The 24,989-nt window shown below is 43.5% G+C and overlaps 1 protein-coding gene across 1 annotated transcript in view; it reads right to left on the bottom strand.

Moving 5' to 3' along the window:
* KIF14 (kinesin family member 14) overlaps window positions 1-24,989 on the bottom strand; it is a 349,189-nt gene that overhangs the window by 246,988 nt on the left and 77,212 nt on the right. The window contains exons 6-8 of the mRNA XM_069231431.1: window positions 14,853-14,905; window positions 12,321-12,351; window positions 272-379 (exon numbers count right to left, since the gene is read on the bottom strand). Of these exons, the coding sequence (XP_069087532.1) occupies window positions 272-379; window positions 12,321-12,351; window positions 14,853-14,905 (192 nt within the window). The remainder of the gene's footprint in view (window positions 1-271; window positions 380-12,320; window positions 12,352-14,852; window positions 14,906-24,989) is intronic.

The following is a 24,989-nucleotide window of genomic DNA, read 5'->3' as shown; positions in this document are numbered from 1 at the left end:
ACTTTAGGCTAAAAAAAATAATAATCATCTCTGAGAAAGACTCAATGGGAACACCCAAGATGAGCCGTGGAAACCCAGTGCCACTACATTATAGCTCTGTATGTCAATAGCTTAAACCCAGTCATCGAAAAACGTCAAGTAAAGACAATGACTGCATTTTATGAGCCTGTCAGACTGCCTCCTTCCTCTAACAGAGGAGTAACCAAAGAATGTTGAAAAAAGCATTTTTCAACACAATAATTTCATTGATAAAGCATTAAGAAAGCAGTACCTTTGTTTGTGTCAGAACGATTGTACAAACGGAATGGGATCGAGAGCTCTTGTCGTTCATACCAGTGGCAGCCGTTGCTCTCTGCTTATTTCCCAATTCCAGCCAACTCTTAAAAAAGGTAGCAAACAGAAGAATAATTAACAGTTCATATTTTTGTGAAACAACCACATTTAAAAGAGTTCTTAAATAATTCATTAGAATGACAATTTGAAGAAATATGTTCACGTGTTTAAATATGGAACTGCAACTTGCATTTTTTTTTAAATGACCGATTCACTAATAAACAGAAACATACTGAGAATGTTAATCACATTTGTAGGCGTTTCCAGTGTATGTACCTGTTTAATATGTAGCCCTTTTTATGCCATTCACATATATCAAAACAAACATAAAAACAATTTAATACGTTACAAATATTACTGTCCCTCCTATGAATAAATCGTACATTTAAAAGTTCACGATGTTTCATCTTGCTTTCCAAAACGTAAAAGAAAACATCCGCAGTTTCTATGAGAACCCTGCATTATCACACTTTATTACAACATATATCAGTGATTGAACCCTTGATGCATTTGACGTTTTGAGAAGGTAGGAAGTAACAATACTTTGCATTGTTTTTTCATTGCCTCATAGAATAAAGTTACTAGGTAAAGATAGGTCTATAACTGAACACAGTGGGCATTTTGCAATTCAGTTTGTTATTTTTCCCCACCTCTTAGCCCTGCTAAGAGCCGCATCCTGATGAATGGTAAGCCACGTCTTGTAGAAATTGTAAGAGTGGACTGGCTTCTGTTCCGAGGGGATAGCTGGATGCTCATCTAACAGCAGAACTGCAGAATCCCAGATGAGCCCCCAGCACGCTCAACCAACTGTATCCTCCTATTTCTCATTCTAATGACTGGTAGAGGTATCAGCACACTTAGTTAGAATAGGAGTAGCACAAATGGAGTCAAACCAGTATACGTAGATGAAACAGACATAGAAGCCAGTATGGGGGCAGTTCTCTAGGTCCCTTTTATCTTTGCTGCACCCCAACTGTTTATGTTTTAATCTGTTTTGTTGCATTTTAGTATATTATGACAGTTTAATACCATGTTTACATTTCCATAATTTCAAGGAGAATATTTAAATACATTTGAAAAATAGGGACAGCTCATAGTAATTGGCGGGGGATAATGACTCATTTGCTACAGCATGACGTTATGTCTTGCCAGGTACAGAATATTTTTAGCTTTGAGTCCAGGCCAGCGTAATGTAAGTTACAGAGTTGGCATGTCCTGCGATAAGTAGGTTTCTATGAGTGGCGTCTCAATTAGGAGTACCGATAGTACATTTTCAACGAAGTTAATTCAAAACTGTACAAAATGGGAACCAACAATACAATTAAAAGGGAGAAGCCCATAGATGGATCTATGGATAGGCAGACCACAAGAGCATATTCCGGTATCTTCCAGGGTAATCTGGTAACAACGAGATTCCTATCAGACCTCATGAGAGACATCTAGAGCATGTCTAGTAGGTAGGTGGAGCATAGGGCCATATGTACGAAAGCTTTTTCCCATAGACACAGAATGGGTAAAATCCTTTCGTACATCTGGCCCATAGAGAGGTGTATGCGAGAAGAAGAGATGGTACATTTTGTGTGGTTTCCGGCATTGTGTGCATTATCAGTGATTCCCTCGGTGTGCCTGTTGACGAAATGCCTGGTGATGTGGAATTTCTAGGGATAGTGGTGTGGAGGTCAGCTACTTTCATAGGGCAGTTAGTGGCTTTGGTGTATTTTCGAAGTCCCAGGCTGTCTTCTCTATGAAGAGCTACACTTTATGCCTGCGTCCAGACCCGACATAGATTGCAGCCAGGGTCTGGTGCTTTCCAATTGCAGGTGATAAGTCCTTTGGCCAGAATGAGTCCCAGGTCAAGGAACCGGGATGTAACTTTATATTTTTTAGCCCAATGGAAAAGTCCCAGTAAGCAGGCTTCCCATGTGAACGGGATGCTGCTGCCTACACAGTGAGACAGCTGGTGCATCAGCTTGTGCCAGTAGTGGTGAAAATAGGGGCATGCCAATCGCATGTGCAATAGGTCATTATCTACTAGACGGCAATGGGGGCACTCTGCATCTGCACAATTGAAGTATCTGTTAATGTGAGGCAGACTCTGAACAATTTAATACTGTATCAGTTGAAATCGGGTGTTGCGTGGAATGTGAGTGGGTACCTCTAGTAAGGAGGGCTATTCCTTGTCCGTATATAGGCATAGGCAGTCAGATTCCCAGCTATTTCGGAGTGCTGGGGAGGTATGTTGTTGCAGTGAATCTGCCAGCCAGCGTACTAGGTGTCTACCCACCAAACACGTGCAAATATTGTACCGTCCTCTGACTGTTTGTTGCAGTATCCGACATATGCGACACTCTGGTCCTTGATATGGAGGCCATCTTCAACCCTCAGCGGATTCCCTCTGCCTTGATCACTAGCCACTGTACGCTGTGCCAACTCTAGCAACTGTGCTGTAAATTGTCTATGTGAGGGGAAAATGCCTCACACACTGACACAGTCAGAGGCATACTGGAAGTGTACAAAGCGTAGGGAGTGTACAAAGACAAGACAAGATAAAACTATTACATGAGATAGTTAAATAAAAGTGGGCTGCATACTATGTTGTAATAATAAGCTATAGAGACAAGGGATGTGAATAATTCTGATGTGGTAATGTACAGGTGCATATCACAATAAGAAGTACTGTGCTCTGCTGTTACTAGGATGGTTCTTGCTTCATGTTGTTTGTACTTGAGTTGTCCAGCTACTATCTTCATGAGTTCCACCACCGATTCAACACGTTGAAGAAATCTCATGCTGTTAGAGGAGCTCACATCCAGATGGCAGGATGCATTTGCCCTTTCAAATGGCTGATGAATATGCCTTCATATATATATACACACACACACACACACACAGAGAATAGCAGTGAAGCCCATTGGCTTAGCCAATTCAGGTCACTTACTTTTGAGTTAGGGCTTTATGTTACCCTATTGAATTTGCCTATTGCCATTCCCCACCCCATTATATTGCTCCATAAAATATTTCTATGTACTGAATCCATATCCGTGTTGAAGTCAATTTAAGCAATGTAGAGGACGACTCCTGTTTAGCCTCAATATTTTTCAGCAAAAAACCTTTAACACTAGAAATCCATCTAGTAGTTTATGCATTCTGTTGGTCCTTGAGCTTTATCCATCTATGAAATTTAGTATTACCATCTTCTGGTTAATACCCCCAAAATTGCCAAAGTGAAGTTACAAACTCATGTTGCCCATGAGATTAGGTCCTGTCCACAAGTATGCTGTGTCTGTACCCCACTTCTCGGTTCTTTCATAACTGCTGACCAATATAACACACTACAACTAAATTTATGCTATGGGTCATAAGGTGGTATAAGAAACTGTGTTGTAAGTTGAAAGGGATAAGTACCAATCACAGGTAATCATCACAATCCTTGTGAGGGTGAACCACTAAAGCCACTAAATGTACCTGACCTCAACCCCCTGGTAGCTATGGCACAGAGCAGACAGGCTTAACTTAGTGGAATGCCTAGAGTATTGATGGAGTACTAAAAAAGTACTACAGTCAAAATGCAAAGAATACATTTCACAAAAATAATTAATAGAAATAGAATACAATTTAATAAACAAATTACACCAAAATGACAAACATCCAATGAAGGGAAAGGGAGATATGAATGTCTAAAGATTTAAGGAGAAATAGCACCAAGAAGCACAAAGTGCAAATGATAGTCAGTGGTCGTGGTAGAACAGAAGCTAGGTGGAATTTGATGTGACCACAATGGAGCAAGGGTCAGATGCAATACCCAGGTTACTCCTGATCATAAATGTTGTCTTCTGACTTTAGTCCTTTAAGTCATAACCTACCACAGAACTACACTTCTAAAGCCCCTCAGCACTTCAGTGGAGGCACTTAGCCACTGTCTGTCACGCTGTGACTCTTTAACAGGAGGGCCCATTCGGGGTTTAGCTGCCACTCATTAGCTGGGCAGTTGCAGGAAAAGGCCCCTTAAACCATGTTGTATCGCTTTAGCTCTAACAGGAGGTCAGCCTTAAGGCCCTTAATGTTCGCATCTTTGTCCTGGGCATAAGAGGAAGAGCAGATATAGGGCCTGATTACAACTTTGGAGGAGGTGTTAATCCGTCCCAAAAGTTACGGTAAAGTGACGGATATACCACCAGCCGTATTATGAGTTCCATAAGATATAATGGACTCGTAATACGGCTGGTGGTATATCTGTCACTTTACCGTCACTTTTGGGACGGATTAACACCTCCTCCAAAGTTGTAATCAGGCCCATAGTCTTCTAAATTCTTCTTAGGCAGCAGGTTCAGTCCTCTTCTGATCTTCCACGACCCAGGAGTGTTCTGAAGTGGGTTCCTGGAGATGCCACATTTATGCCTGGCATAAGCTTGCGGATGGGAATGACTGCTTGGAACACCCTAACCAATGGAGTAAAAGTTCCTCAGTCTAACTCTCTGATTTTAAGAATTTACCAGATGGCCAAAGTATTCAGCCACACTAAATCTGGGCCTGGGGGTGTGCGTAGGTAGTGTACTATGATGATCCTAGTATTTTCCCACATCGAACACCAAATTCCAGTTTGTGTACCCACAACAACTTCAGAGACAGAGGTATGGTAGAACAAAGCTGAGTTTTCAGCAAACAGACATGGGATGCACAAGAAATGTTTTGGCATCCTGCCTTCGTCCTTTGAAGTGCACCCCAAATGTTATATGTAAACCCAACAGACCTGTTAAACAGTGTGTGACACTGAAATGTCAGAAAGAGGCCCACTGAGATTGGGGCCTGTGGGGCGAGCAGGACATAAGCAACCAACTGCCCAAGTATGAGCACACATTTGCATGTGATAGGGGAAACCCCATTGAAGTGCATACCCAATGTCAGTTGAAAAACCACAGCAGGCCTGTCAAGCAGGACTTCACTCTTCAATGCCAGAAAGGATCCTCCCACACCCCCTCTATAGTCTATCAGGGTCAGATGACTCATCTTTGACCTCTTAGGTAAGCCTTTTGTTTGCCACTTGGAGCAAGTTCACACCTCATTCACGCCTATTCAAACCCTAATTACTGACTGCCTAAAGTGGGGAAGCGAAATGCAGATTGAGCTTCCAGGGCGTAAGCCAAGACAGAGGTAACTTTCCAAAAGTTACTTTTCGTAATATCTAGGGAAAAAAATCTGAATTCACCACTGAACTGGATTTTTAATAACTATTAAAAATAATTGTTTAATTATTTTGCTAGCTAGCCCCATTTCCCCGATAGAGTATTATTTCATAATGCATCCCAGTGGTATCCAATGGAACAGCCAACCGTATAACAGTGAAAATAGGTTTGAAGGATTGGCCGCAATAAGGACATGATTATCATAAAATGTTTACATGTCCTACTTTTAACTACCACACACCCTGCTTTATGGGATGGACCCTGAATTAATTCTGCAGTCATGGCTTTTTTGCATAACTATGGATCTGCCACTGTTACCACATAATTCTTCATCTGCTGTTCAGACCTTTAACAAAAAATTTTGTACACAACTGAAATGGATCAAACATTACTAACAACTTGACAACATGTGTTCAACCGCAGTGTAAGGCCCTTCGCAAAGGTTAACTGGTCATCTTCTAGCTGCTTATTTCTATATTTGGTTGTTAAAACTGGTACTACGGAGGTGAAATCTTTGTCCAGACCATATTAACATGGGTCAAAATTATAACATAATGAGTAAACAAGCAAATAAATATGCTGCATTATGCCTCATAATTTTTCTTTTCTTGCTGCAAAATTTAGTCAACCCTACATGTGCTTGCCTTAGGAACAAGGAAAACCTACTAGGTGTGGTCAGGCTTAACTAGACACTTGAACTAAAGTACACAACATATATTGTTAACACCCTTTCTTTACTCTTACTTCATCTGTCTGTATTTGGGAAGATTTTATAATATGAAGCAGGGTGACAAAGATTTCAGAAACAGTCTGAACAAAGACCGCATTAGACCTGAAATTTGTTTAAAAGGAGTAACAGATGTGAGGATTACAATTTGTAATATAAATCTGACAAGCAGTAGAAGATTTCATACCTAGGATTGAGATGGCATGATGAAAGCCCAATAGGTAAGCCCCTTGGATGGGGAGTGGTAGTATGAAATATACAGTTTATAACAATGTCTAGATGTTAAGAGCATATTTTCTATATATAACACTTATGCTCAGAGTCTTTGTATGGACAATGTGAAATTTTATATACCTTCTGATTTTACAACAGTGGAAGGTCTCTCTCTGCAAACACATATGTGGTGTAGGGAAGAAGGTGCGAGATTCATACAGCAAGTAAGAAAAGAGAAGTGTGAAGTCAGAGAATAATCATATCTTTAAAAATATCTTTATCTTTAAAAATAGCTTCCACCTCACTCACTAGAGCTAGCGGGAGAGGGGAAGCAAGCAAACAGGAGTGATGCAAGTGAGCAAGGAGGCAAAGTGAGTAGGGTTGGAAATACAAGTGCCCAAATTGGGCAGAGGAAACAGCAAACACATGTTGACAAGGGAGGTGAACGATGGCATGTAAGTGGGGTCAAGAAAGTAGGAGAAGAAAAAACAGAAAGCAGGCCATGAAGTGGTAAATGAGAGGTCAATGGACGCAGGGAAGACATTGATGAACAATGTATATCAACAGATGCAAAAATGTGTGTGTGCGCATTGTTCAAAGAAAAGTGCGCAGGAGTGTGTGCAAGTCTCATATGATGGTGCACATGTTGGTGCAATGTATCATCATGGACTGGACTGATGGTGCACTTGGGTGCAATGGTGTAACAATGGGTGCACTGAGGTACAAGAAAAAAAGCAGGGCATGAAGTGTGTCAATGAGAAGGTTGAAGGATGCAGGGAAGATACCCGAGTGTTTATTGATAAATGTAAAATATGTGTGCATTGTTTGAAGACGTGTGTGTATGTACGTCTCATGTATTATGGTCCACATGTTGGTGCAATGGTCCATGCACTGGACTGACGGTGCACTTGTATGTTTGCAGTGTAGTGCAATAATGCATGTAGTGAAGGCATTTGTTTGTGAAAGTGTGTGTGCATTAGATATGGACTGTGTGTGTGTTTGTATGTGTGTGTAATAGTATTTATTTAATGGTGAGCACCAGAACCAATAATGCAGCAGCACACGGTTTTATGACAAGATCTTAGGTCAAAGACCAATGACTTTTCCCTTGGTTTGCGAATACCGTTTCCACATATCAGTATGTTTTCTCATGGGAGCTAAATGACTACTGAGATTGCCTTCTTATCACAGGTGTGTAGACATACCAATGAGAGCCACATATGCTTGTGGGACATCAGTACTTCTCTAAACCATATTGGGTGTTGACACTAGTATCCATGCTGTCAACCAAACCACTCTGTGCCAGTCAGAGAGACTTGCACTATTACAAAGTAACACACATCTCATTACAGAAGTGTATTCATAACCTCCATCTTGGCCTCCATATCAAGGACCAGAGTGTGACATTTGAGTGTGTGTGTTGTTTGAAACCTTGGCCGGTGTCCATCAATACCCGAACACGACGTACCTTATGACACTGAGTCATGTAGTGACCATGCTCATGCAGTGGTGCAGGACCCTCAGGAGTGCAATAATTCCTGTTCCAACATGACGGTGCATTCATTTGCATCATAGAACTGTTTATGGCATGCTTTGATTTTAGGTCACTAGGCAGTGTTACACAGCAATGTAGGGACGTTTTTACAGCAGAAGCATCCCTTTGCCTTATTTCACCACTACACAAAAACGGAAAAAAACAAGTACAACTGGGCTGATACCACCTCTAGAAGGACAACCTTCCTCTTAACGAATTTTAAAGCAGCGGTTTGTGAAAAAGTCAAGGCTGGCTGATTGGCTGGAAGAAAGGTATAACTGCTGGGTACTACAGAAATGTGGACAAAGTGAGGTTGAGAGAGAACAAGGAACTTAAGGTCAAATAAGGCAAGGGTGAAAATTGTTTGCTCACCTTTCTATTCAATTCTAATGATTACTATGTTCCAGAAGGATAGTGAATAATATCCCCGAAATTTAGGATACCAGAATCAAGAACATGGTGTCCACTTTTCAAGAATGTATATATACTGTATATTCCAGCCACCACCTGTAACATTTACAAGCAAGCAAAAGACTGGAGTTTGGGTGTTTAATATATCAAAAATAGGAAAAGCTGGAGATGGCAAGTTCCTGTGGAGGGCTATGATCTTGTGCTTTAATACCAGCCATAATTAAAATGTAACACCATCCAGAATGGGAATTTGAGTTCTTTAATTAGCAAGGTACAGTCGAAGCATTTTTCCATCAATGCATTTTTTTTAAGACATTATTGTTTAAGGTGTTTTTCTTATCCACCTCAATGTTTTTAAATGTATTTGCAAGTGTGCTTTCTAAATTTTTGGAATCCACCTTTAATAGACTAGTCAATACTGTATTATATATATTTTTTCACTGAAAAAAAACAAAGGTTACAAGGACGTTATAGTTAGGCTCACATTTTAAACTTACAAAACCACAGAAATTCACCTGTTATAGTTAGAGCTATCTCAAGAAACTGTAACTCATGCCCTAAGGTAACTATAACTTGCGCCCCCGCCATGCACATGTTTTCGTAAAAAATCTTGCGTCAAATATTACATTGATAATATCAGTGATGTTATCAAAGATGTCATGGGTGCCGCAATTTGTGGGGTAATTAGCAGTGCATAGCGAGGGTGCAAGTTATGTTAGCTTAGGGCACAAGTTATACTTACAGGAGATAACTAACTATAACAGGTGAATTTCTATTATTTTGTATGTTTAAAATTTGAGTCTAACTATAACCTCCCTGTAAACTTTGTTTTTTTCAGTGAATTTCTATGGTTTTTTAATTCTATTTCCTAACTACAAAGTCCCGGTAACCTTTGTTTTTTCAGTAAATTTCTATGGTTTTTTTGCCGTAACAAGTTTTTAAATTACTATACGTTAATTCAACTACCGACACACATGGTAAGAGCTGGCCTGCGGCCTATCCCCTATATCCACCCAGCCGTGCATGGGGGGGTTGGCCGCAGGGCCTGCCCTGGGGTTGGTTGCTATCCAAAGATTTTGCTGGGGAAAAGACTTCAATGTTCCATCACGAGGAATGTTTAACATTCAAAACACTAGTAAATAAACAGACACGAGGATTTGAACCCTAAACCTACTGTGTCAGTCCAAGAGCTTTACCAGTAGGCCAAAAGTAACGAGCCTGTACTGTGCATCAAAACCTAGATATAACATTCGAACCAAGCATCTTGCTATTGTGACACTTTTGAGGTCATTGTATACAGAAACCATTGCAATACCAATCTCTCTTGCTCAAAGAAAGAGAGAGAGACAAAGTGAGAGACGGAGAGAGAGACATTTCGAGGAAGACTGGGACAGAGAGAAATTGAGGCAGAGAGGGACAGAGAGAAATTTTCAAGACTTCGATGAATCACATTCTTAGAATTCGATATTGAAAAGAAAAATGTGTTTGTCAAGTAAAAAGAGGGCGATCACATTTCAGTATATACCATCAATATCTGAATATGAAACGTACTTAAAACAGGAATGTGACTAACGACACACATTGACTGAACCCTCAGCCTTCACGGTGAGGACCTGAGACCTTACCCTCTAAGCCACAGATGACTCTTTCGTATGCAGTCTCCAGACAAAGATATGACATTCAACCCAAAGATTTTGATGGCACAAAGACGTAAATGTTCCATCACTAGAAATGTTTAACAGTCAAAACACTAGTAAATAAACAGACGCACTGCCATGAGATAACAGGATTTGAACCTTTGATCTACTGAGTGACAGTCCAAGAGCTTTACCAGTAGGCCACAAGTGACTTTGCTGTACTGTGCATCAAAACATACTTATAACATTCAAATCAAACATTTTGCTTGTGTCCCGCTTTGAAGTCATTCTTTGGATGGGCTATTGTTATTTCAATGGTCTCGCAATATAATGACTTCAAAGCAGCAGACAAGTTCTATGCTTGCTGCCAGGAAAGGACTGTAGGGCGAGCCTGAAGACCCCCACGGTCCTAGCCAGCTCCCGTTTTAAATAGCAGCTCCTTGCTTGCAGGAGAAATGTTTTTATCTGTTTCCCTGCATGCATATTTGTGTGCAGAGAAACAGATGAAAACTCAACTTTTTGCGAGAGGGAGATGTTTGATAACTCGAGCTTGCAGAAAGCGGAATTATGTTTGCATTTGCTTGGAGGGAGCGGTCAGCTCCCACCAAGCAAAAAGCTACCTCCTGACGGTGGGCACCTCGTGAGGTAACAGGAGCCAGCCCTGGGGAGTGGAGGTCTTCAAGGCCATCTTTGGCTTCACGAGGGAGGGCACGCGGGCCCACTCCATTGTTGGAATTTTGGCCTCAGGTGGTGATGGTACTCGGGGCTGAAGGGGCCCACATGACCCCACCACATATTTTATTGATTACCCCGGGGATGTGGTGGGTCCCAGGGCTGCGGGGGGATAGGGGGTCGCACCACCCCGCACATTAATTTAAATACATTTGCCCCAGGGAAGTAGTGGTCCCCAGGAATCTGCTGCCCGGACTTCCCCGCTCCATCAATTTTAAAATGTTTGCACCAGGTAGGTGATGGCCCACTGGGCGTGCCGCGTGGGTAACCCTCCCCCACCCCCGCATGGATAATACAGAATGCCCCTGGGAGATGGTGGTCCCTGGGCCTTTGATAAGCCCTGGGAAGAGGGGGCCCGTGCGCCCTCCTATTTTTCCACAATGCGCCCAGGACCTGCCCCACCCGGGAGCAATATTAAAAGCAAGCACGGGAGACCATGATTACATTTGATTTTGTTTTTTTAAATCACAGAGAATTTTTCAGATTGGCCACAGTTTTTGCCGTCATTTAAAAAAATATATATATACTTTTAAACCTTGGGCGGTGTTGGTGTACCTGGGGGACGCCTGCACCAAGACTAGGGGGTAGAGTAACAATGCCCCCTTTTCTTTTTTAAAACTCGGCTGAAGCCTCTAAACGGCTGCCAGCACTTCCTGGTTGAAGCTGGAAGCCAATCAGACCTCTGCACAAGATTGGGAGTATTTGCGTAGCCTTTGTGCCTCCAGATATACAAAACTGGTTGTCTTTTAATATTTCAAAAACTACTGAACAGATTTAGACCAAATACCAAAAAAAACACTCTTTCTGGACCAAGAGCTACCTTTCAGCCAAATTAGGGGTAATTCTGTCTAGCAGTTTGTGCTGCAGTCGTGTCTAAAATTTCTATGGGAGTTAAAGTTGGGAAAGCACTTTTTTTTTGGCCTCCCTCAGTCCCTGCTTATCGGATCACGCCGAAACTTTCCATGCACAACAAGATTGCATTCTTTTTTTTTAGAAAATTGTATGAAGATTTGTGCCAAAGATATAGTCCCTAAGGTAACTATAACTCTTGCAACGCACTCCTAATTACCCCACAAATTACGGCACTCATGACATCTTTGATAACATCATTGATAATATCAATGTAATAGTTGCAGTATAATTTTTGATGAAAAAAACTGTGCATGGCGGGGGCGCGAGTTATAGATACCTTAGGAATCGAGTTATAGTTCCTTGAGGTAACTAACTATAACTGGTAAATTTAACTTCTATTGTTTGGTACGTTTAAAATGTGAGCCTAACTCTAACATCCCTGCAACCTTTGGTTTTTCAAATATATATCTATCTATATATATATATATATCTTGTTACACTACCAGCCATCAAATGTAATAAAGTGGAACTGTCTGTTAAATATTGCCTTACAGACATCCAAACAAAGGAACTAAATAAGGAAAACAGTGGGCATTGATAACAATATATTACAATAAATACATGCTCCCTCCAAAATTTTCACAAAATATCTCCATTCAAATGTATCATATTTAAGTTGGATAAAGATAATGGTTTACCTGTATATCTGCAAACGATGTTACCACATTACTGTTAAAAAAAAAAAAAAAAAAAAGAGAGAGAAAGAAAGTACATTTTGGGTCTTGTTTTTCTAACAACAAATTTATCAAACACTTTCCTCGTCATGTTATCAAGCAATGCACAGGAAGGCAGGAAACATGCTACTGCATTCAGCTATGGTGCTCTTTCTTCAAAAAGAATAAACCAAGAGCAGAGACCATTCATCACCTTCTTACTCTTCCAAACACCAGATTTATGTTGGTTCACCAGACAAGCTTCATGCCCATGCCAAATGTGTCCCTTCAATAGATTATCTCTGGTGGTATCAGACAACTTTAGTACTGATGCAGCATATGTGAGGCACCCTACACACCCATTAAAGTCATTTAGGTCTGCTTGCATGGTGAACGCCAAAGGAACTTATTCTGCAACTAAACATTGGAGTACTTTTGCGTGAACTGCATTTGTGCCTTATACATGCCACCATGCGCTGTAGACATTAGGAAATTTAGATAGTGGGGAAAGGGTAAAGAGGTGGGTGTAGTGCCTCAATAAAGATCTCAAACAGGACTCTAATCAATTAACTGAGATCTTAATTGCACTGTGTATTATCTCATTTTGCTGTGAAATTAAAATATTTTCTTTTAACTAAAAGAGAAGCACTACACTGTTCAATATGTTACGGTCTATGTTGGTTAGTTGTTAAGTTTGGAGTTCTTTTCCCACACATAACCTCCCTGAGAAGCATTTGACTGTTCACCCTCGATATCCTGAGATATGCCACAGTGCAATGGACCCTAGGGCATGTTGCATACAACTTCATCTACCACATCTGGGGCTCAGCCGGGAGCACCCAGCAAATATGGTAATAGTATGGAGACAAACTACTTCATCCTTGGCCAGGGCATAGTATGTAGGTATAAACAAATGAAAGCTGTTGTGGAGGGAATACCAATAGGAAAGATAAGTGCTACAAGAGCCTTTTCACAATGGTCCAAAAAAAATGGACCAAATAGTACTCGGATGTATGAAAGTATGTAAAAAGGGCAAACACACTAATTTACACCAAATAAATAGAAACCTGAGCTTTTGATAAGAAATGTTTTGGCATTATCTCTTGTGTGAATGAACTATAAAATAATAGACCAGTGCTTTTTAACGTTTTAGAACTACGGCCCAATTTTCAGAACAAACTTTCACAACCCACCTAGCTTTAATGGACTTTTGGTGGGCGATTTTTTTACTTTAACTAAAGCAGTGTGTAGTAGAGCACGGTCAGACAACAAATTTTCCATTGAAATGACAACTACATTTGCACAGACAGGTTTACTGATAAAACGACATTTAACACAAATGATGTGTGGTAATCGGGTTTCAGTGAATCATTTTTATTTGTGCACCACCAAGTAAAGTGTCATGTTTGTTTTGATGCTATTAAAATATTTGTTTCCATCACACTTCAGAATTACACAAAAAAATGAACTTAATTTTTGCTTTTCTAACTGAGTGTGCACAGATATTTTACAGGTATATACATTCTGTTGTGTTACCAAAAAGAAAATGACATCCTACAGACTTTCCTTTCACACTCCCTGTACCCCAGCAAGATTGTCACATACTCCACTTCACTTTTCTTTCTCGGACTGCAACCACCAATCCCCATGGTAAAAAAATAAGCATCAATTTGTCAGAAGACCCAACCTGATATTTTACATTTGTCTTTGAAGTGCAGCAAATGTGACAAGATAAATACAGAATTTAAGAGCATCTATATTTATTGCTTGGACTTTTATGATCCACCCCAAAACAAACTGTGTTGTGGCCCAGAGTGTGAGAAATGCTATATTAGGCTATAGCAGTCAACTGAGTCACGTATATCTGGAACACTGATATACTTTTACACCCTACAGAACACTGCTGTGCCCTTAAAGCGATCATGAAGTGTTAATAATGCAAAAGGAGTCTTAGATACTTACCACTATATCACATCTCACATTATCTAGACAGAAATTCTATAATCACAGCTAACTTTAACATTAGTGTCTTAAGGATGTAAGGACCTTCAAGTTATGGACCTCTCTTTCCAAACAGGCTATACCGTTTCAAGGTGAATGGATTATTACTCCACGCACACCTCTTTGTGCCCCAGGGGGGTAGAAGTCACCCGGGTTGGTCTGTTGGGGGCACTGGCCCCAGCCTGAATACAAAACAAGCAAGATAAACCTACTATAGAGTGCTCAACATCCTCTCTCAGGGTGCAGGGATGTCAAAAAGGCATGTGCCTCTATTTTATTTAACCATTTCTGATCCCTCAAAAATTACACACCACTCCAAACGTTTCAAAACACAAATCCTCCAGAAACTCCTTGGGTTCCTCAGTACATCATACATTCCCTTCCATTTATAATATCATTTCCCCATGTACAGAAATTGCACTGAGATCCTCCCAACCCCATGTCTAACACAGGAAGGGGACACTGTTTCTTGTTAGCATATATGTTATAATCAAGTAATTTAAGAATAAGACTTACGCAGACAGGTCTTCAACATATGGCCCCAATATTGGATTCTCCCTCACTCTCAGCTGTTGGAAATAAAATATTGATGAGAAGCAGAAAGTAGAGGTCAGGTTGTACAACACTAAAGTAAAATATAACTTCACTCACAGACAACATCCCTGCTCCACTTGTATAAGCATGTTGCAAATTTGATCTTGGAAAGTATACAGAGGCTCTGATGTCACTATACTGTACACAGTTCTGTGTGCAGTCTTCTTTGTGACAAGCAGAACATACAACATATGGGAAAAATTAATAATTAAAAAAATATGCTGGCATACTGACAGAAGAAGTATGTGGACTAAACTGAATCAGACATTCACTACTTAAAATAATAAAATATATTGTTCTTCAACATTATTTTTTCCAAGCATTTTATTACAAAGGCTGTCATCCAGTACTTGAAATGCTTTAATCCCTGACACAGGAAGAGAAGTCTAAGAATGAAAGGAAGTGCAGAGTTCACTTCTACTAGAGCTACAAGACACAAATTGAAAGGGTACATTTCCCCCCTTCCCAACTGTAAAAGAATATAAACTCTTACTTTGAACCTTTGCTTCTACAGTGTATTTACAAACTGTACATGCCTCCTACAATGCTAATTGCCCTTTGAGGGTTTGATGACATTTCACAAAATGAAGGACTGTAAAGGTAAGAATGATGCTTACAGAAAGATTTAATGGAGAAAACTAAGTTCAAAGCATAGCAAAGAACAACATTTTTTACTATTGAAAATCTGTCCCCTTTAACAAATATGTATTATGGCAGCTGGGAGTGTCCTACAAATAAGAACTGCAAATAACACATTGGTATGCATTTTAAACCAAAAGAGGCATGCTCTAGAGAAGAGCAGGCACATGTACAGTGAAACAATGATAAAAGAGAGGGCAAGTTACTTACTTTTGGTAATGCCTTATCTGTAGAGACAATATCTAGTTGCAGATTCGTCTCCTATGAATTTCCCCTAAGCGTCAGGTGAACACTTTGCATGAGCAGTACCCCTGCGCACAGTTAGATGACCTTGATCAGCTCCGTCGTTGTCATTGTCCGTGCTGGATAGGACACTGCAGTACATAGCCACCCCGGAGCACTGATGGCAGTTTCTTTTCACGACTTTCCAGCTAAAAAGTGCAGAGATAGAGAACACAGACTACTGGTGCATCAAAACTAAGGCCCTGAAAGTGGAGTCCCTGCCCCTAGAAATCAGTTTGCAGAGCGGGAAGGATGGGAGGGTCAGTAAGGAATCTGCAACTATATGTGGTCTCTACCAGATAAAGCATTACCGAAGGAAAGTAACTTGTTCATCTGATAGAGATTTCAAGCTGCAGATTCCTTACCTTTAAATAGATACACAGGCAGCACCATCGCCGGAGGAGGGTCCGTGAACCAAGATCATGCTAAAAACGTATGCAGGACAGAACGGGCAAACTACCCGTCCCTGCGTACCTGACTGTCCGAATCTGCAGAGAAGCCCATGTTGCCACCTGACAGACGTCAAGAACAGAACTCCACGTGCTAATGCAGTGGTCGCTGCTGTAGCTTGAATAGAATGAACATGCAAACCTTCAGGGAGTTGCTCTTTGGCCAGGGTATGCCAGATATTATTGCAGAGTACAACCCATGTGGAGATGATCCGCTTCTTCGCTGCCCGATGTTTACTCTCACCCACATAACCGACAAAGAGTTTATCATCCACCCAGAACCCCTTTATATGATCAAGGTAGAATGCCAACGCTATTTTTGGGTCCAGTCAGTAGAGTCCCTCCTCTCTTTTAAAGGATGTGAGGGAGCGTAAAAAGTAGGCAAGGTGATGGATTGGCTTACATGAAAGGGTGTAACCACTTTTGGCAGAAAGGAGGCTCTAGTGCAAAGCACCACTTTCTCAGGCTAAATGGAAAGGTAGGGCGGATTAGATGATAATGCCTGGAGCTCACTCACCCTGCGGCCAGAGGTACTTGCCACAAGGAAGGCTATTTTCAGATTGAGAAGCTTGAGAGGACAATTGTGGAGAGGCTAGAAAGGTGCACACATCAGAAATGTCAAAAGAAAATTCATATTCAATTAGGGCATTATGAATAGAGATGGAGGAAAAAGGTGTGTAAGACCTTCGAGGAACCTATGAGCAATAGGGGACTTAAACAAAGAAGGCGGATCCGGCAGCCTCAAAAAAGCAGAAACAGAAAACAAATAACCTTTAAGTGTGCGCATTCAGAGCCCTGCTGGGGCAAGGAAAGGATAAACAATAGGACATCAGAGAGAGAGAGGCAGGGGGGGGGTCAACAGACTTGCCTGTGCATCACACCACAAATTTCATCCAACGACAAGCGTACACTGTTTTGGTGGAGGGATGCCTAGCTGCCAAAGTTACATTACAGACTTCGGATGGAAGGTCAAAAGCTATCAACTGTCGCCGCTAAATCTCCACGCAAGAAGGTGGACAGTGGACAGTGGACAGGCTCAGGTGCAGAACCCTCCACTGTTGCTCCAACAGAAGAAAGACCCTCCCAAAGGGGCAGTCTGATCGAAGGATCAATGGACATGCTCATCAGCTTGGCATATCAGACTCTCTGTGCCCAGTCCGGAGCCACAAGTATTACTTGGGCCCGGTTGTTCTTGATCTTCCTGAGAACTCTGGGCAGAAGTGGTATGGGTGGAAAGACGTGCATGAGTCCTGAGTTTCACTTGAGAGGAAAAGCATCTCTGAGCAATTGCCACTTTGGAGACTCCAATGTTCGAAACTGCTGACACAGCATGTTCTCTACGGAGATGAACAGATCTAACCAAGGCTTTCCCCACTGCTGAAAGAGACCATCTGCCATTCCCGGATGGAGCCCTCATTTGTGATCCTCTAGGTATTTTCAGCTGAGTTGGTCTACTCTGGGGGTTCAGACAGCTTGCCAGATATTGAACCACCAGCGATAAGCCCTGCTGTTCCAGCCACATCCAGAGGTACAGAGTCTCTTGACAAAGGGTCCACGACCCCAACCGGCTTGTTGCAGTACCACATGGCGGTCGTGTTGTTCGTGAACACCTGCACCAACTTCCCTATGGTACGGGGAAGAAATGCCTTCAATGCTAACCGGATCGTACACAGCTCAAACAGGTTGATGTGGAGTCCGGATTCCAATGGGGATCAGATGCCTCTAATTTCGACATCTCCCAGATGGCCAACCCATCCCAGAATTGACAAATCTGTCACTATCAGATCTGGTTGGTAGAGGGAGAGGGATCTGCCTCTGCCCCATCTCGGTTAATTAACCACCACTGCAGATCTTGTGCTTTTCCCTCTGAGATCTGAACCTAGTCGGAGAAATTTCCCTGATGATGCGCCCAATGAAACTTCAGGTCCCACTGCAGAACCTGCACATGCCATCTGGCATGTATCACCAGGAGGATGCAGGAGACCATGAAGGCCAACAACATCAGACTCATTCTCACCAAAATCCAGGGTAGAGGCGGAAACATCGAAATTATAGTCTGAATACCCTGGACTCACCACTCTGGAGGATAAGCCCATAACTGCACTGTGTCCAGAACAGCTCAGATGAAAGTGAGCATCTCAGAGGGGGTCTGCAAAGGTTGGAGGTCTGCAGTAGTCTGAAGGTGGGATATGACAGCCTGGGGTGAGCCTGCCTTCAACAGGCAGTTGTCGAGATAGGGGGAAGATTTAATAACCTGATCTGCACAGACGAGCTGCGACCACTGCCATCACCTCGGTGAACACCCAAGGGAGGCTGGTATGGCCAAAGGGGAGCACGGTTAACTGAAAGTGCCTGTGGCCTACTTTGACCGGCAAGTAACTACTGTGGGCAGGCAGGACGGGTATATGGAAATAAGCATCCAACACTACCATCCAGTCTCCTGGGTCCAGGGCAGAGAGAACCTGAGCCACAGTGAGCATCTTGAACATCTCCATCTTGAGGAAGAGATGGAGGGATCAAAGGTCTAGGACAGGGTGAAGGCCCTTGTCCTTTTTGGGTACCAGAAAGTAGCAGGAATAGAAACCACAACCTATTTCTGGCACGGGAACCCTCTCTATGGCTCCCTTAGCCAAGAGAGCCCCAACTTCCTTGAGGAGACAGGACTAGTGATCCTCCATCATCTGATCAAAGGATGATGGCATGGATGGAGGGGTAGTTTTGAAGGGAGTGGCCTCTTATAACTATCTGCAAAACCCACATGTCTAACATGATGGATTGCCAGCGGAGTAGGTGATGGTGGATCCTGCTTCCCACTTGCCCTGGGTGGGGAGTCAGACAAGGAAGGCTTAGTGGCTGCTGCAGGGGGGCGGGGATGGGGGCGGACTGGCCAGAACGCTGGCTCCCTGATCCACAAGGTCGGTGGCTCCCATGCCTTCAGCCATGCAGAGGCTGGGAAGCATGGTGGCATGGTGGCTGGCCAGGAATGGACGCAATTGGAGGCCCTTTACTTAGCCAGGAAAGGCTGCTGTGAGGCCCAGGGACCTGGCTGCAGCTTGAGAGTCCTTGAAGCGCTTGAGCGCAGTGTCTGCCTTGTCTTCGAAGAGATGCCATCAAAGGGTATGTCCTTCAAAGAAGCTAGGACATCCCCTGAAAAAAACAGACGTCCTCAGCCAGCCATGGTGTCTTAAGGCCAATGTCGACGAAACCGCTCTGTCCAGCAAGTCGCTCATGTCCAGTCCGTAACAAATCATGAACTTAGCTGCATCTCTCCTATCGCAACAGCCTGAGAGATTACAGCCCAGGCCTCTTCCAGGGACTGTGGCAGCACTTGTGCAAACATGCCCCACATAGTGTGGGAATAACGGCTCAAACAGCATGCAGTGCTCACAGACAGCAAGGTGAGGCTGGCAGAAGAAAACATCTTCTTCCCCAAGTTATTCCAGCCTTTTGGATTCCTTATCCTGGGGGAGCAGAAGGGAACGCGTCCTGCGATGTGGAAGGTTGGATCACTAAGCTCTTAGGGGAGGATTTGGGTGTTGCATAACAAAATCTGGGTCGCCCGGAGCCGGGCAGTAACAGCTGGCAATCGTCCGGTTCACAGGCGCCCCTGTGCTGGGTTTGCACCAGGTACCCTTAGGGCATCAAAAAATGGGAACAAGGGTTCTCAGGTGGAAGCTCCCGGCGGTAGCACTTTTGTCAGGAGGTTAGTCCTGAATGCCACTGAGGGCAACTCAAGGTTCAGGACCTCAGCTGCCCTCCTCACCACCATGGAATAAGCAGCTCCTTCCTCCGTAGTCATGGTAGGGGGAGAAAGCATGACAGTATCTGAGAAGTATCCATTCTGCTGGCTTCACCCATGTCTGAACGCCAGTCTATAAGTTCTTCATATGGCTGGTATTCTAAAAAGTCCAGCCACCCCTCCCAATCATCCCCTAGGCCGTAAGAAAAGGGCCCAGGATCCAACATAGGAGGAAAGGATCTTGTCGGAGTCAGTGTAGCACAACACCTATCCAGCTCCGAGTCAGAAATTACAATGGGGGTGCAATCGCCCGTGGCCGCTGGCAGCACCAGGAGCGTCTGCATTGGGACCGGCACAGGGGAAGGTCGAGGTGGTTCGACTGATGCTGGTCCAGATCCAGGAATGGACCCCAGGGTCACCCTGGGTGTCAGGGCCAGAGCTGCTAGCGTGGAACCCGAAGGGGCCCCAACCAGCTCTGGAGGCCCAAAGGTGCTCCTGCAGGGTCAAGCTGCACAAAAATGAGGCGAATGGCCCCCCGTAGAACTGTCGGAGTTGGGCAGGGGTCGCTCCAGTTCCCGAAATTCAGGGAAGCATAAAGTTGACCCAGGGGCAGGTTACTCAGAACGAGACCTAGAGCTCGCTCCTACGTTCCCTCGTCCAGTCGGCCAACGGATGCGCAGAACACTTTGACTTCTTTCTTGTGCCTCAACTTTCCTGATCGCCAGAGGACTGGAGCCGCCATCAACTTCAGGGATCGCTCCTTCAAAGCCTTTGGATGCACGGCTTGACACTCGGAGAACGGCTTTGGGTCGTGGTCACACTCCAGGCACCAAAGACACAAGGGGTGCGGATCGGTCACAGACGTCGCCCGATGATAGAATCCGCAGGACTTGAACTCTGTCCTTCTTGATGAAATCCTTGATGCAAGAGGAGTTGAAAACTCGTAAAACACTTAAACAAAAAGTCAAAAAAGGCAGTCAAAAAATTACTGAGGTGTTTCTCTCTTCAGATCAACCCTTGCTGGTGCAGAAACAAAAGAACTGATATCAGCGCACTAGGGTGGCGCTTATATATGTACCACTACGTCATATCTGGCGCACACGACTCTGACAACTGACACGTAGCCGATCGACACCATCCTATAGCGCGTAGGGGTACTGCTCATGAAAAAGCTCAGGATCCAGTCTGACGCCTGAGGGAAATTCAAAGGTAAGGAATCTGCAACTAGAAATATCTATCAGATGAAAAAGTTACTTAACTTCAGTAACATGCTTCCTGGTAGATAATCTGTCTACCTCCAGATTCCTCACCTTTTGAGTATCCCAGGCAGCAGCTGACAGAAGGTGACACTGGCTCCATCTTAGCACCGGAAACAACTCCATGGTGATGTTACTGGGGCCACATAATGCCCACTCTGGCGCTTTGAAGTCAGTTTCCTTGCTGTTTTCTTTTTAAGGTCATAGAGACAGAGACAAGGGAATGCCATCAACTGAGGCAGCGCAGTGTGCAGTTGTAACTGAGAGCTTATTATTTAGGCCTAGAACCATCCTTCAGAATGGGAGGTGGGTGAGGTCAGCAAGGAGTCTGCAGGTAGACAAAGTAACCACTAGAAAGATTGTTACCAAAGGTAAGTAACTTTCTTTTGATGTACACTTTGACCTGCAGATTCCTCACTTTTACAATAGATTCCAAGCAGTACCCTCTCAAGGTGGTGGATTTGAAGGATGGTCAGATGAGGAAATCCTGGAGGACTGAGCATACAAAATAGCCACGCCTTTCTCACCTCCAAGTCCAAGCAATAATACTTCGCGAAGCTATGAAGGGAAGCCCTTGTCACCACCCTGCAAATATCTGCCACTGGAACATCCCTGACCAAAGCGGAGGTGGAAGACTTCACCCTGAAGAATGATGCCGGATTCCCTTTTGCACTTTCTTCTTTTCCTATTTGAAAGGACATAGCACATTTTGATGCACAAAATTATCTAGCATGACAAAGTCCCTTCTGAACTGCTTTGTCCTTCCTCCTGTCTGTGCATCCAATAAAATGCTGGGCATGAGACCTGATCTCTTTGGTGTAGTAGCTGATTGCCCACCTTAGGTCTAGCCAGTGTAATTGCTCCTTCTTTTTGGTTGGAAGAAATAGAGGGTAAAATATGGGAAGTGTAATGGATTACCCCAGATGGAATAGGTTGACTGCATCAAGGACTAAAGTGATTTCAGTTCCAAGGACAAGTTTGGGTATGAAGAAGTATGCAAACAGCGGGCACACACTGAGCGTATGCAACTCATTAACATGCCTCAACGAGGAAATTGCAACTAGAAAAACAGTCTTGAAAGTCAACAAACTTAACTGACAACTTCGAAGCGGTTCAAAAAGAGACCCCACCACAAAGGTCAAAATCAAATTTAGGTCCCAGAGGAAATCTGGTTGTCAACTCCTACAGCAACCTAATCACTACAGGCGATTTAAAGAGGGGTGGCTGATCTGTGAGGCAGAGAACAGTAGAAATGGCTCATAGGTATCCCATGATGGTACTTGGTGGGCATCCATGCTGGGCCAGTGAGAGTGCAAATTGGAGAAGTCTTCAAGGGATCCACTTGTTTAGCACACCATCGGACAAATCTGTTCCACCTCTCAGAACAAACTTGTTGGAGGGTCAACAAGCAGACAGGACCATGTTGACCACCTCCAGTGGCATATGGATGCAGCTCAGAAGTCTCTGCTCAATCTCCAAGCACGCAGTTGTAGACTCTGGAAGTTGGGGTGTAAAATTTGCCCCCAAGGCTTCCTGTAAAAGATACTGGCAGACACAGAACTGTACACAAAAGGCACTGTTACTAGTGGCAAGGATCTCCACCAGGCAGGGATGTCTTGAGCCATTTCTGGAAGGAGATACCAGTCATGGTCGGCAAAATGACACAGACTGAGTCTGTCAGCTCTTGTGTTCAGAATCAGCTAAATGGTTGACTAGGCAAACATCATACTGGAATGCCCAGGTACAGAGTATCAGTGTTTCCCCAACACAGAAGACAAGACAACATTTCTCAATGTTTGTTGACATCCCACCTCACTGTTGTATTGTCAGTCAAGATCTAGATGGTTGACCACTAAGGAGAAGGAGAAAGGCCTTGAGCATTGGCCAAACTGCCCTCAGTTCAAGCAGGGTGATATGAAGTACATGTTCTTCTGGCGAACAAAGGTCTCCGTGCTTCAGTGGCCCAGATGAGCACCTCACCAAAGGGTGGATGCTCCGACATTACTGTGGCAGTGGCTGGAGGCAAACAGAAAGACATCCCATAAAATTAGGCTCTCCAGTTCCGATTACCAGGTTAGATCCACTACCGGGTCCCAGGAGATCACAATGGTGACTGCCAGGCCTGCCTCAAGTAGGAAGACACGCCTGTAGGCACTACTGGAGAGCACTCATGTGCCAGCATGCATATTTGACCAGGAGTATGCAGGAAGCCAGCAGATGCAAATACAATAGGACTGGAATCAGAGTTTTCACCCGAAACATCAGTATAAAATCCCAAATGTCCCAGATCCATGGCGGAGCAGGGAAGGCTTGAAGAGATGTGGTATCCAGTACTGCCCCAATGAACATGAGGCAATAAGAGGGCTCTATCATACTTGGGTACACTGAATCTACGCCTTACGTAAGTTAAAGTTCAAGAGCCTGAGATCTAGGATCGAATGTACTTTGTAAAGCTGGGCGCACTTAAAACATCAACCCTGCCTAATTTCCTACTCCTTTCTGTTGCAGGGCTGCCACCTCCTATTGCAGTATTCATATATGGTTTTCTGACCGAAGGTTTGGAGGACTGTTGGGGCAGAATGAAGGGAGAGGATTGCTAGAAGGGCAGGATATATCACACTTTTCTATGCTCTGAAGGACCTGCTTCAAAGTCTATAGAAAGGAAGGTATCTATCCTCCAAATGGCTGCACATGTTCCTTCAAGGATGAGCTAAAGCCACTTTCTGGGTGGTGTGGAGGATGAAGAGGGCTGCTGGGGTTGACAACTTCTTTACTGGCCAATGCCCCTGTATTGTCTGACAAGCTGTTCTGTTTTGGAGAAGGCTGTTCAGATTATTGACGTAAATTGAAGCCTTTGGAGAAGCCCCTGAAACTGAGAGCAATCCTTAACTTGGAATTGTAATTACAAAAATCAGGCTGTTGCTTTGCAGGTCTTAAAATGCTCCAAATCTGAATCTGCCTTATCTTCAAAAAGTATTAAAAGACATACCTAGTAACATGTTCTGAACATCCCCAGAAAAAGACAGTTGACCAAGCATGCTCTCTGAGGGCCACTAATGAACCTATTGCCATGGCTACAGATTCCGCTATATCATGACCATCTCTCATTATTTGTCAGGAGGCGTCCTGTCTGTCGTAAACCACCTCTGCTAAGCAGTCCCTTACGGTGGTCAGGCAAATTAGGTACAATCATCTGGGCCTTGTCCCAGTGGGCATGCGCTTATCTGCCTTACAAGCAGGCTGCATTAAGAGAAAGGAAAGCCAGGCTGCCTGTAGAGACATACTTCTTTACAAATGGCTCCAGCTTCTTAGACTCACTATCCGAAGGTGCTCTGGGACTGGATTCAGAGTTCAGCACATGAAGGAGCCTGTACAACTAAACTCCGCAAGGAAGGTAGAGGGGACTGAAAACGAGGGTCCCCTGGACCTGTTTGAAAGCACCTGATAATGACCAAAGTTTCTACTGGCGCAGTGTAGGAGGCTGGCCTGGCTTGTAATGGGTACCAAGGGGTACTTACACTCTGTACCAGGTCCAGTTATCCCTTATTAGTGTAGAAGAGGTGTTTCTAGCAGCTTAGGCTGATAGAAGGTAGCTATAGCAGAGCAGCTTAGGCTGAACTAGGAGACATGCAAAGCTCCTACTATACCACTGGTGTCATATGCACAATATCATAAGAAAACACAATACACAGAT

This window comes from Pleurodeles waltl, chromosome 4_2 (assembly GCF_031143425.1).
Source record: "Pleurodeles waltl isolate 20211129_DDA chromosome 4_2, aPleWal1.hap1.20221129, whole genome shotgun sequence".
In the NCBI taxonomy this organism is placed as follows: domain Eukaryota; kingdom Metazoa; phylum Chordata; class Amphibia; order Caudata; family Salamandridae; genus Pleurodeles; species Pleurodeles waltl.
The sequence above is the reverse complement of the archived record's forward strand: the minus strand, read 5'-3'. Positions and strand labels throughout refer to the sequence as shown.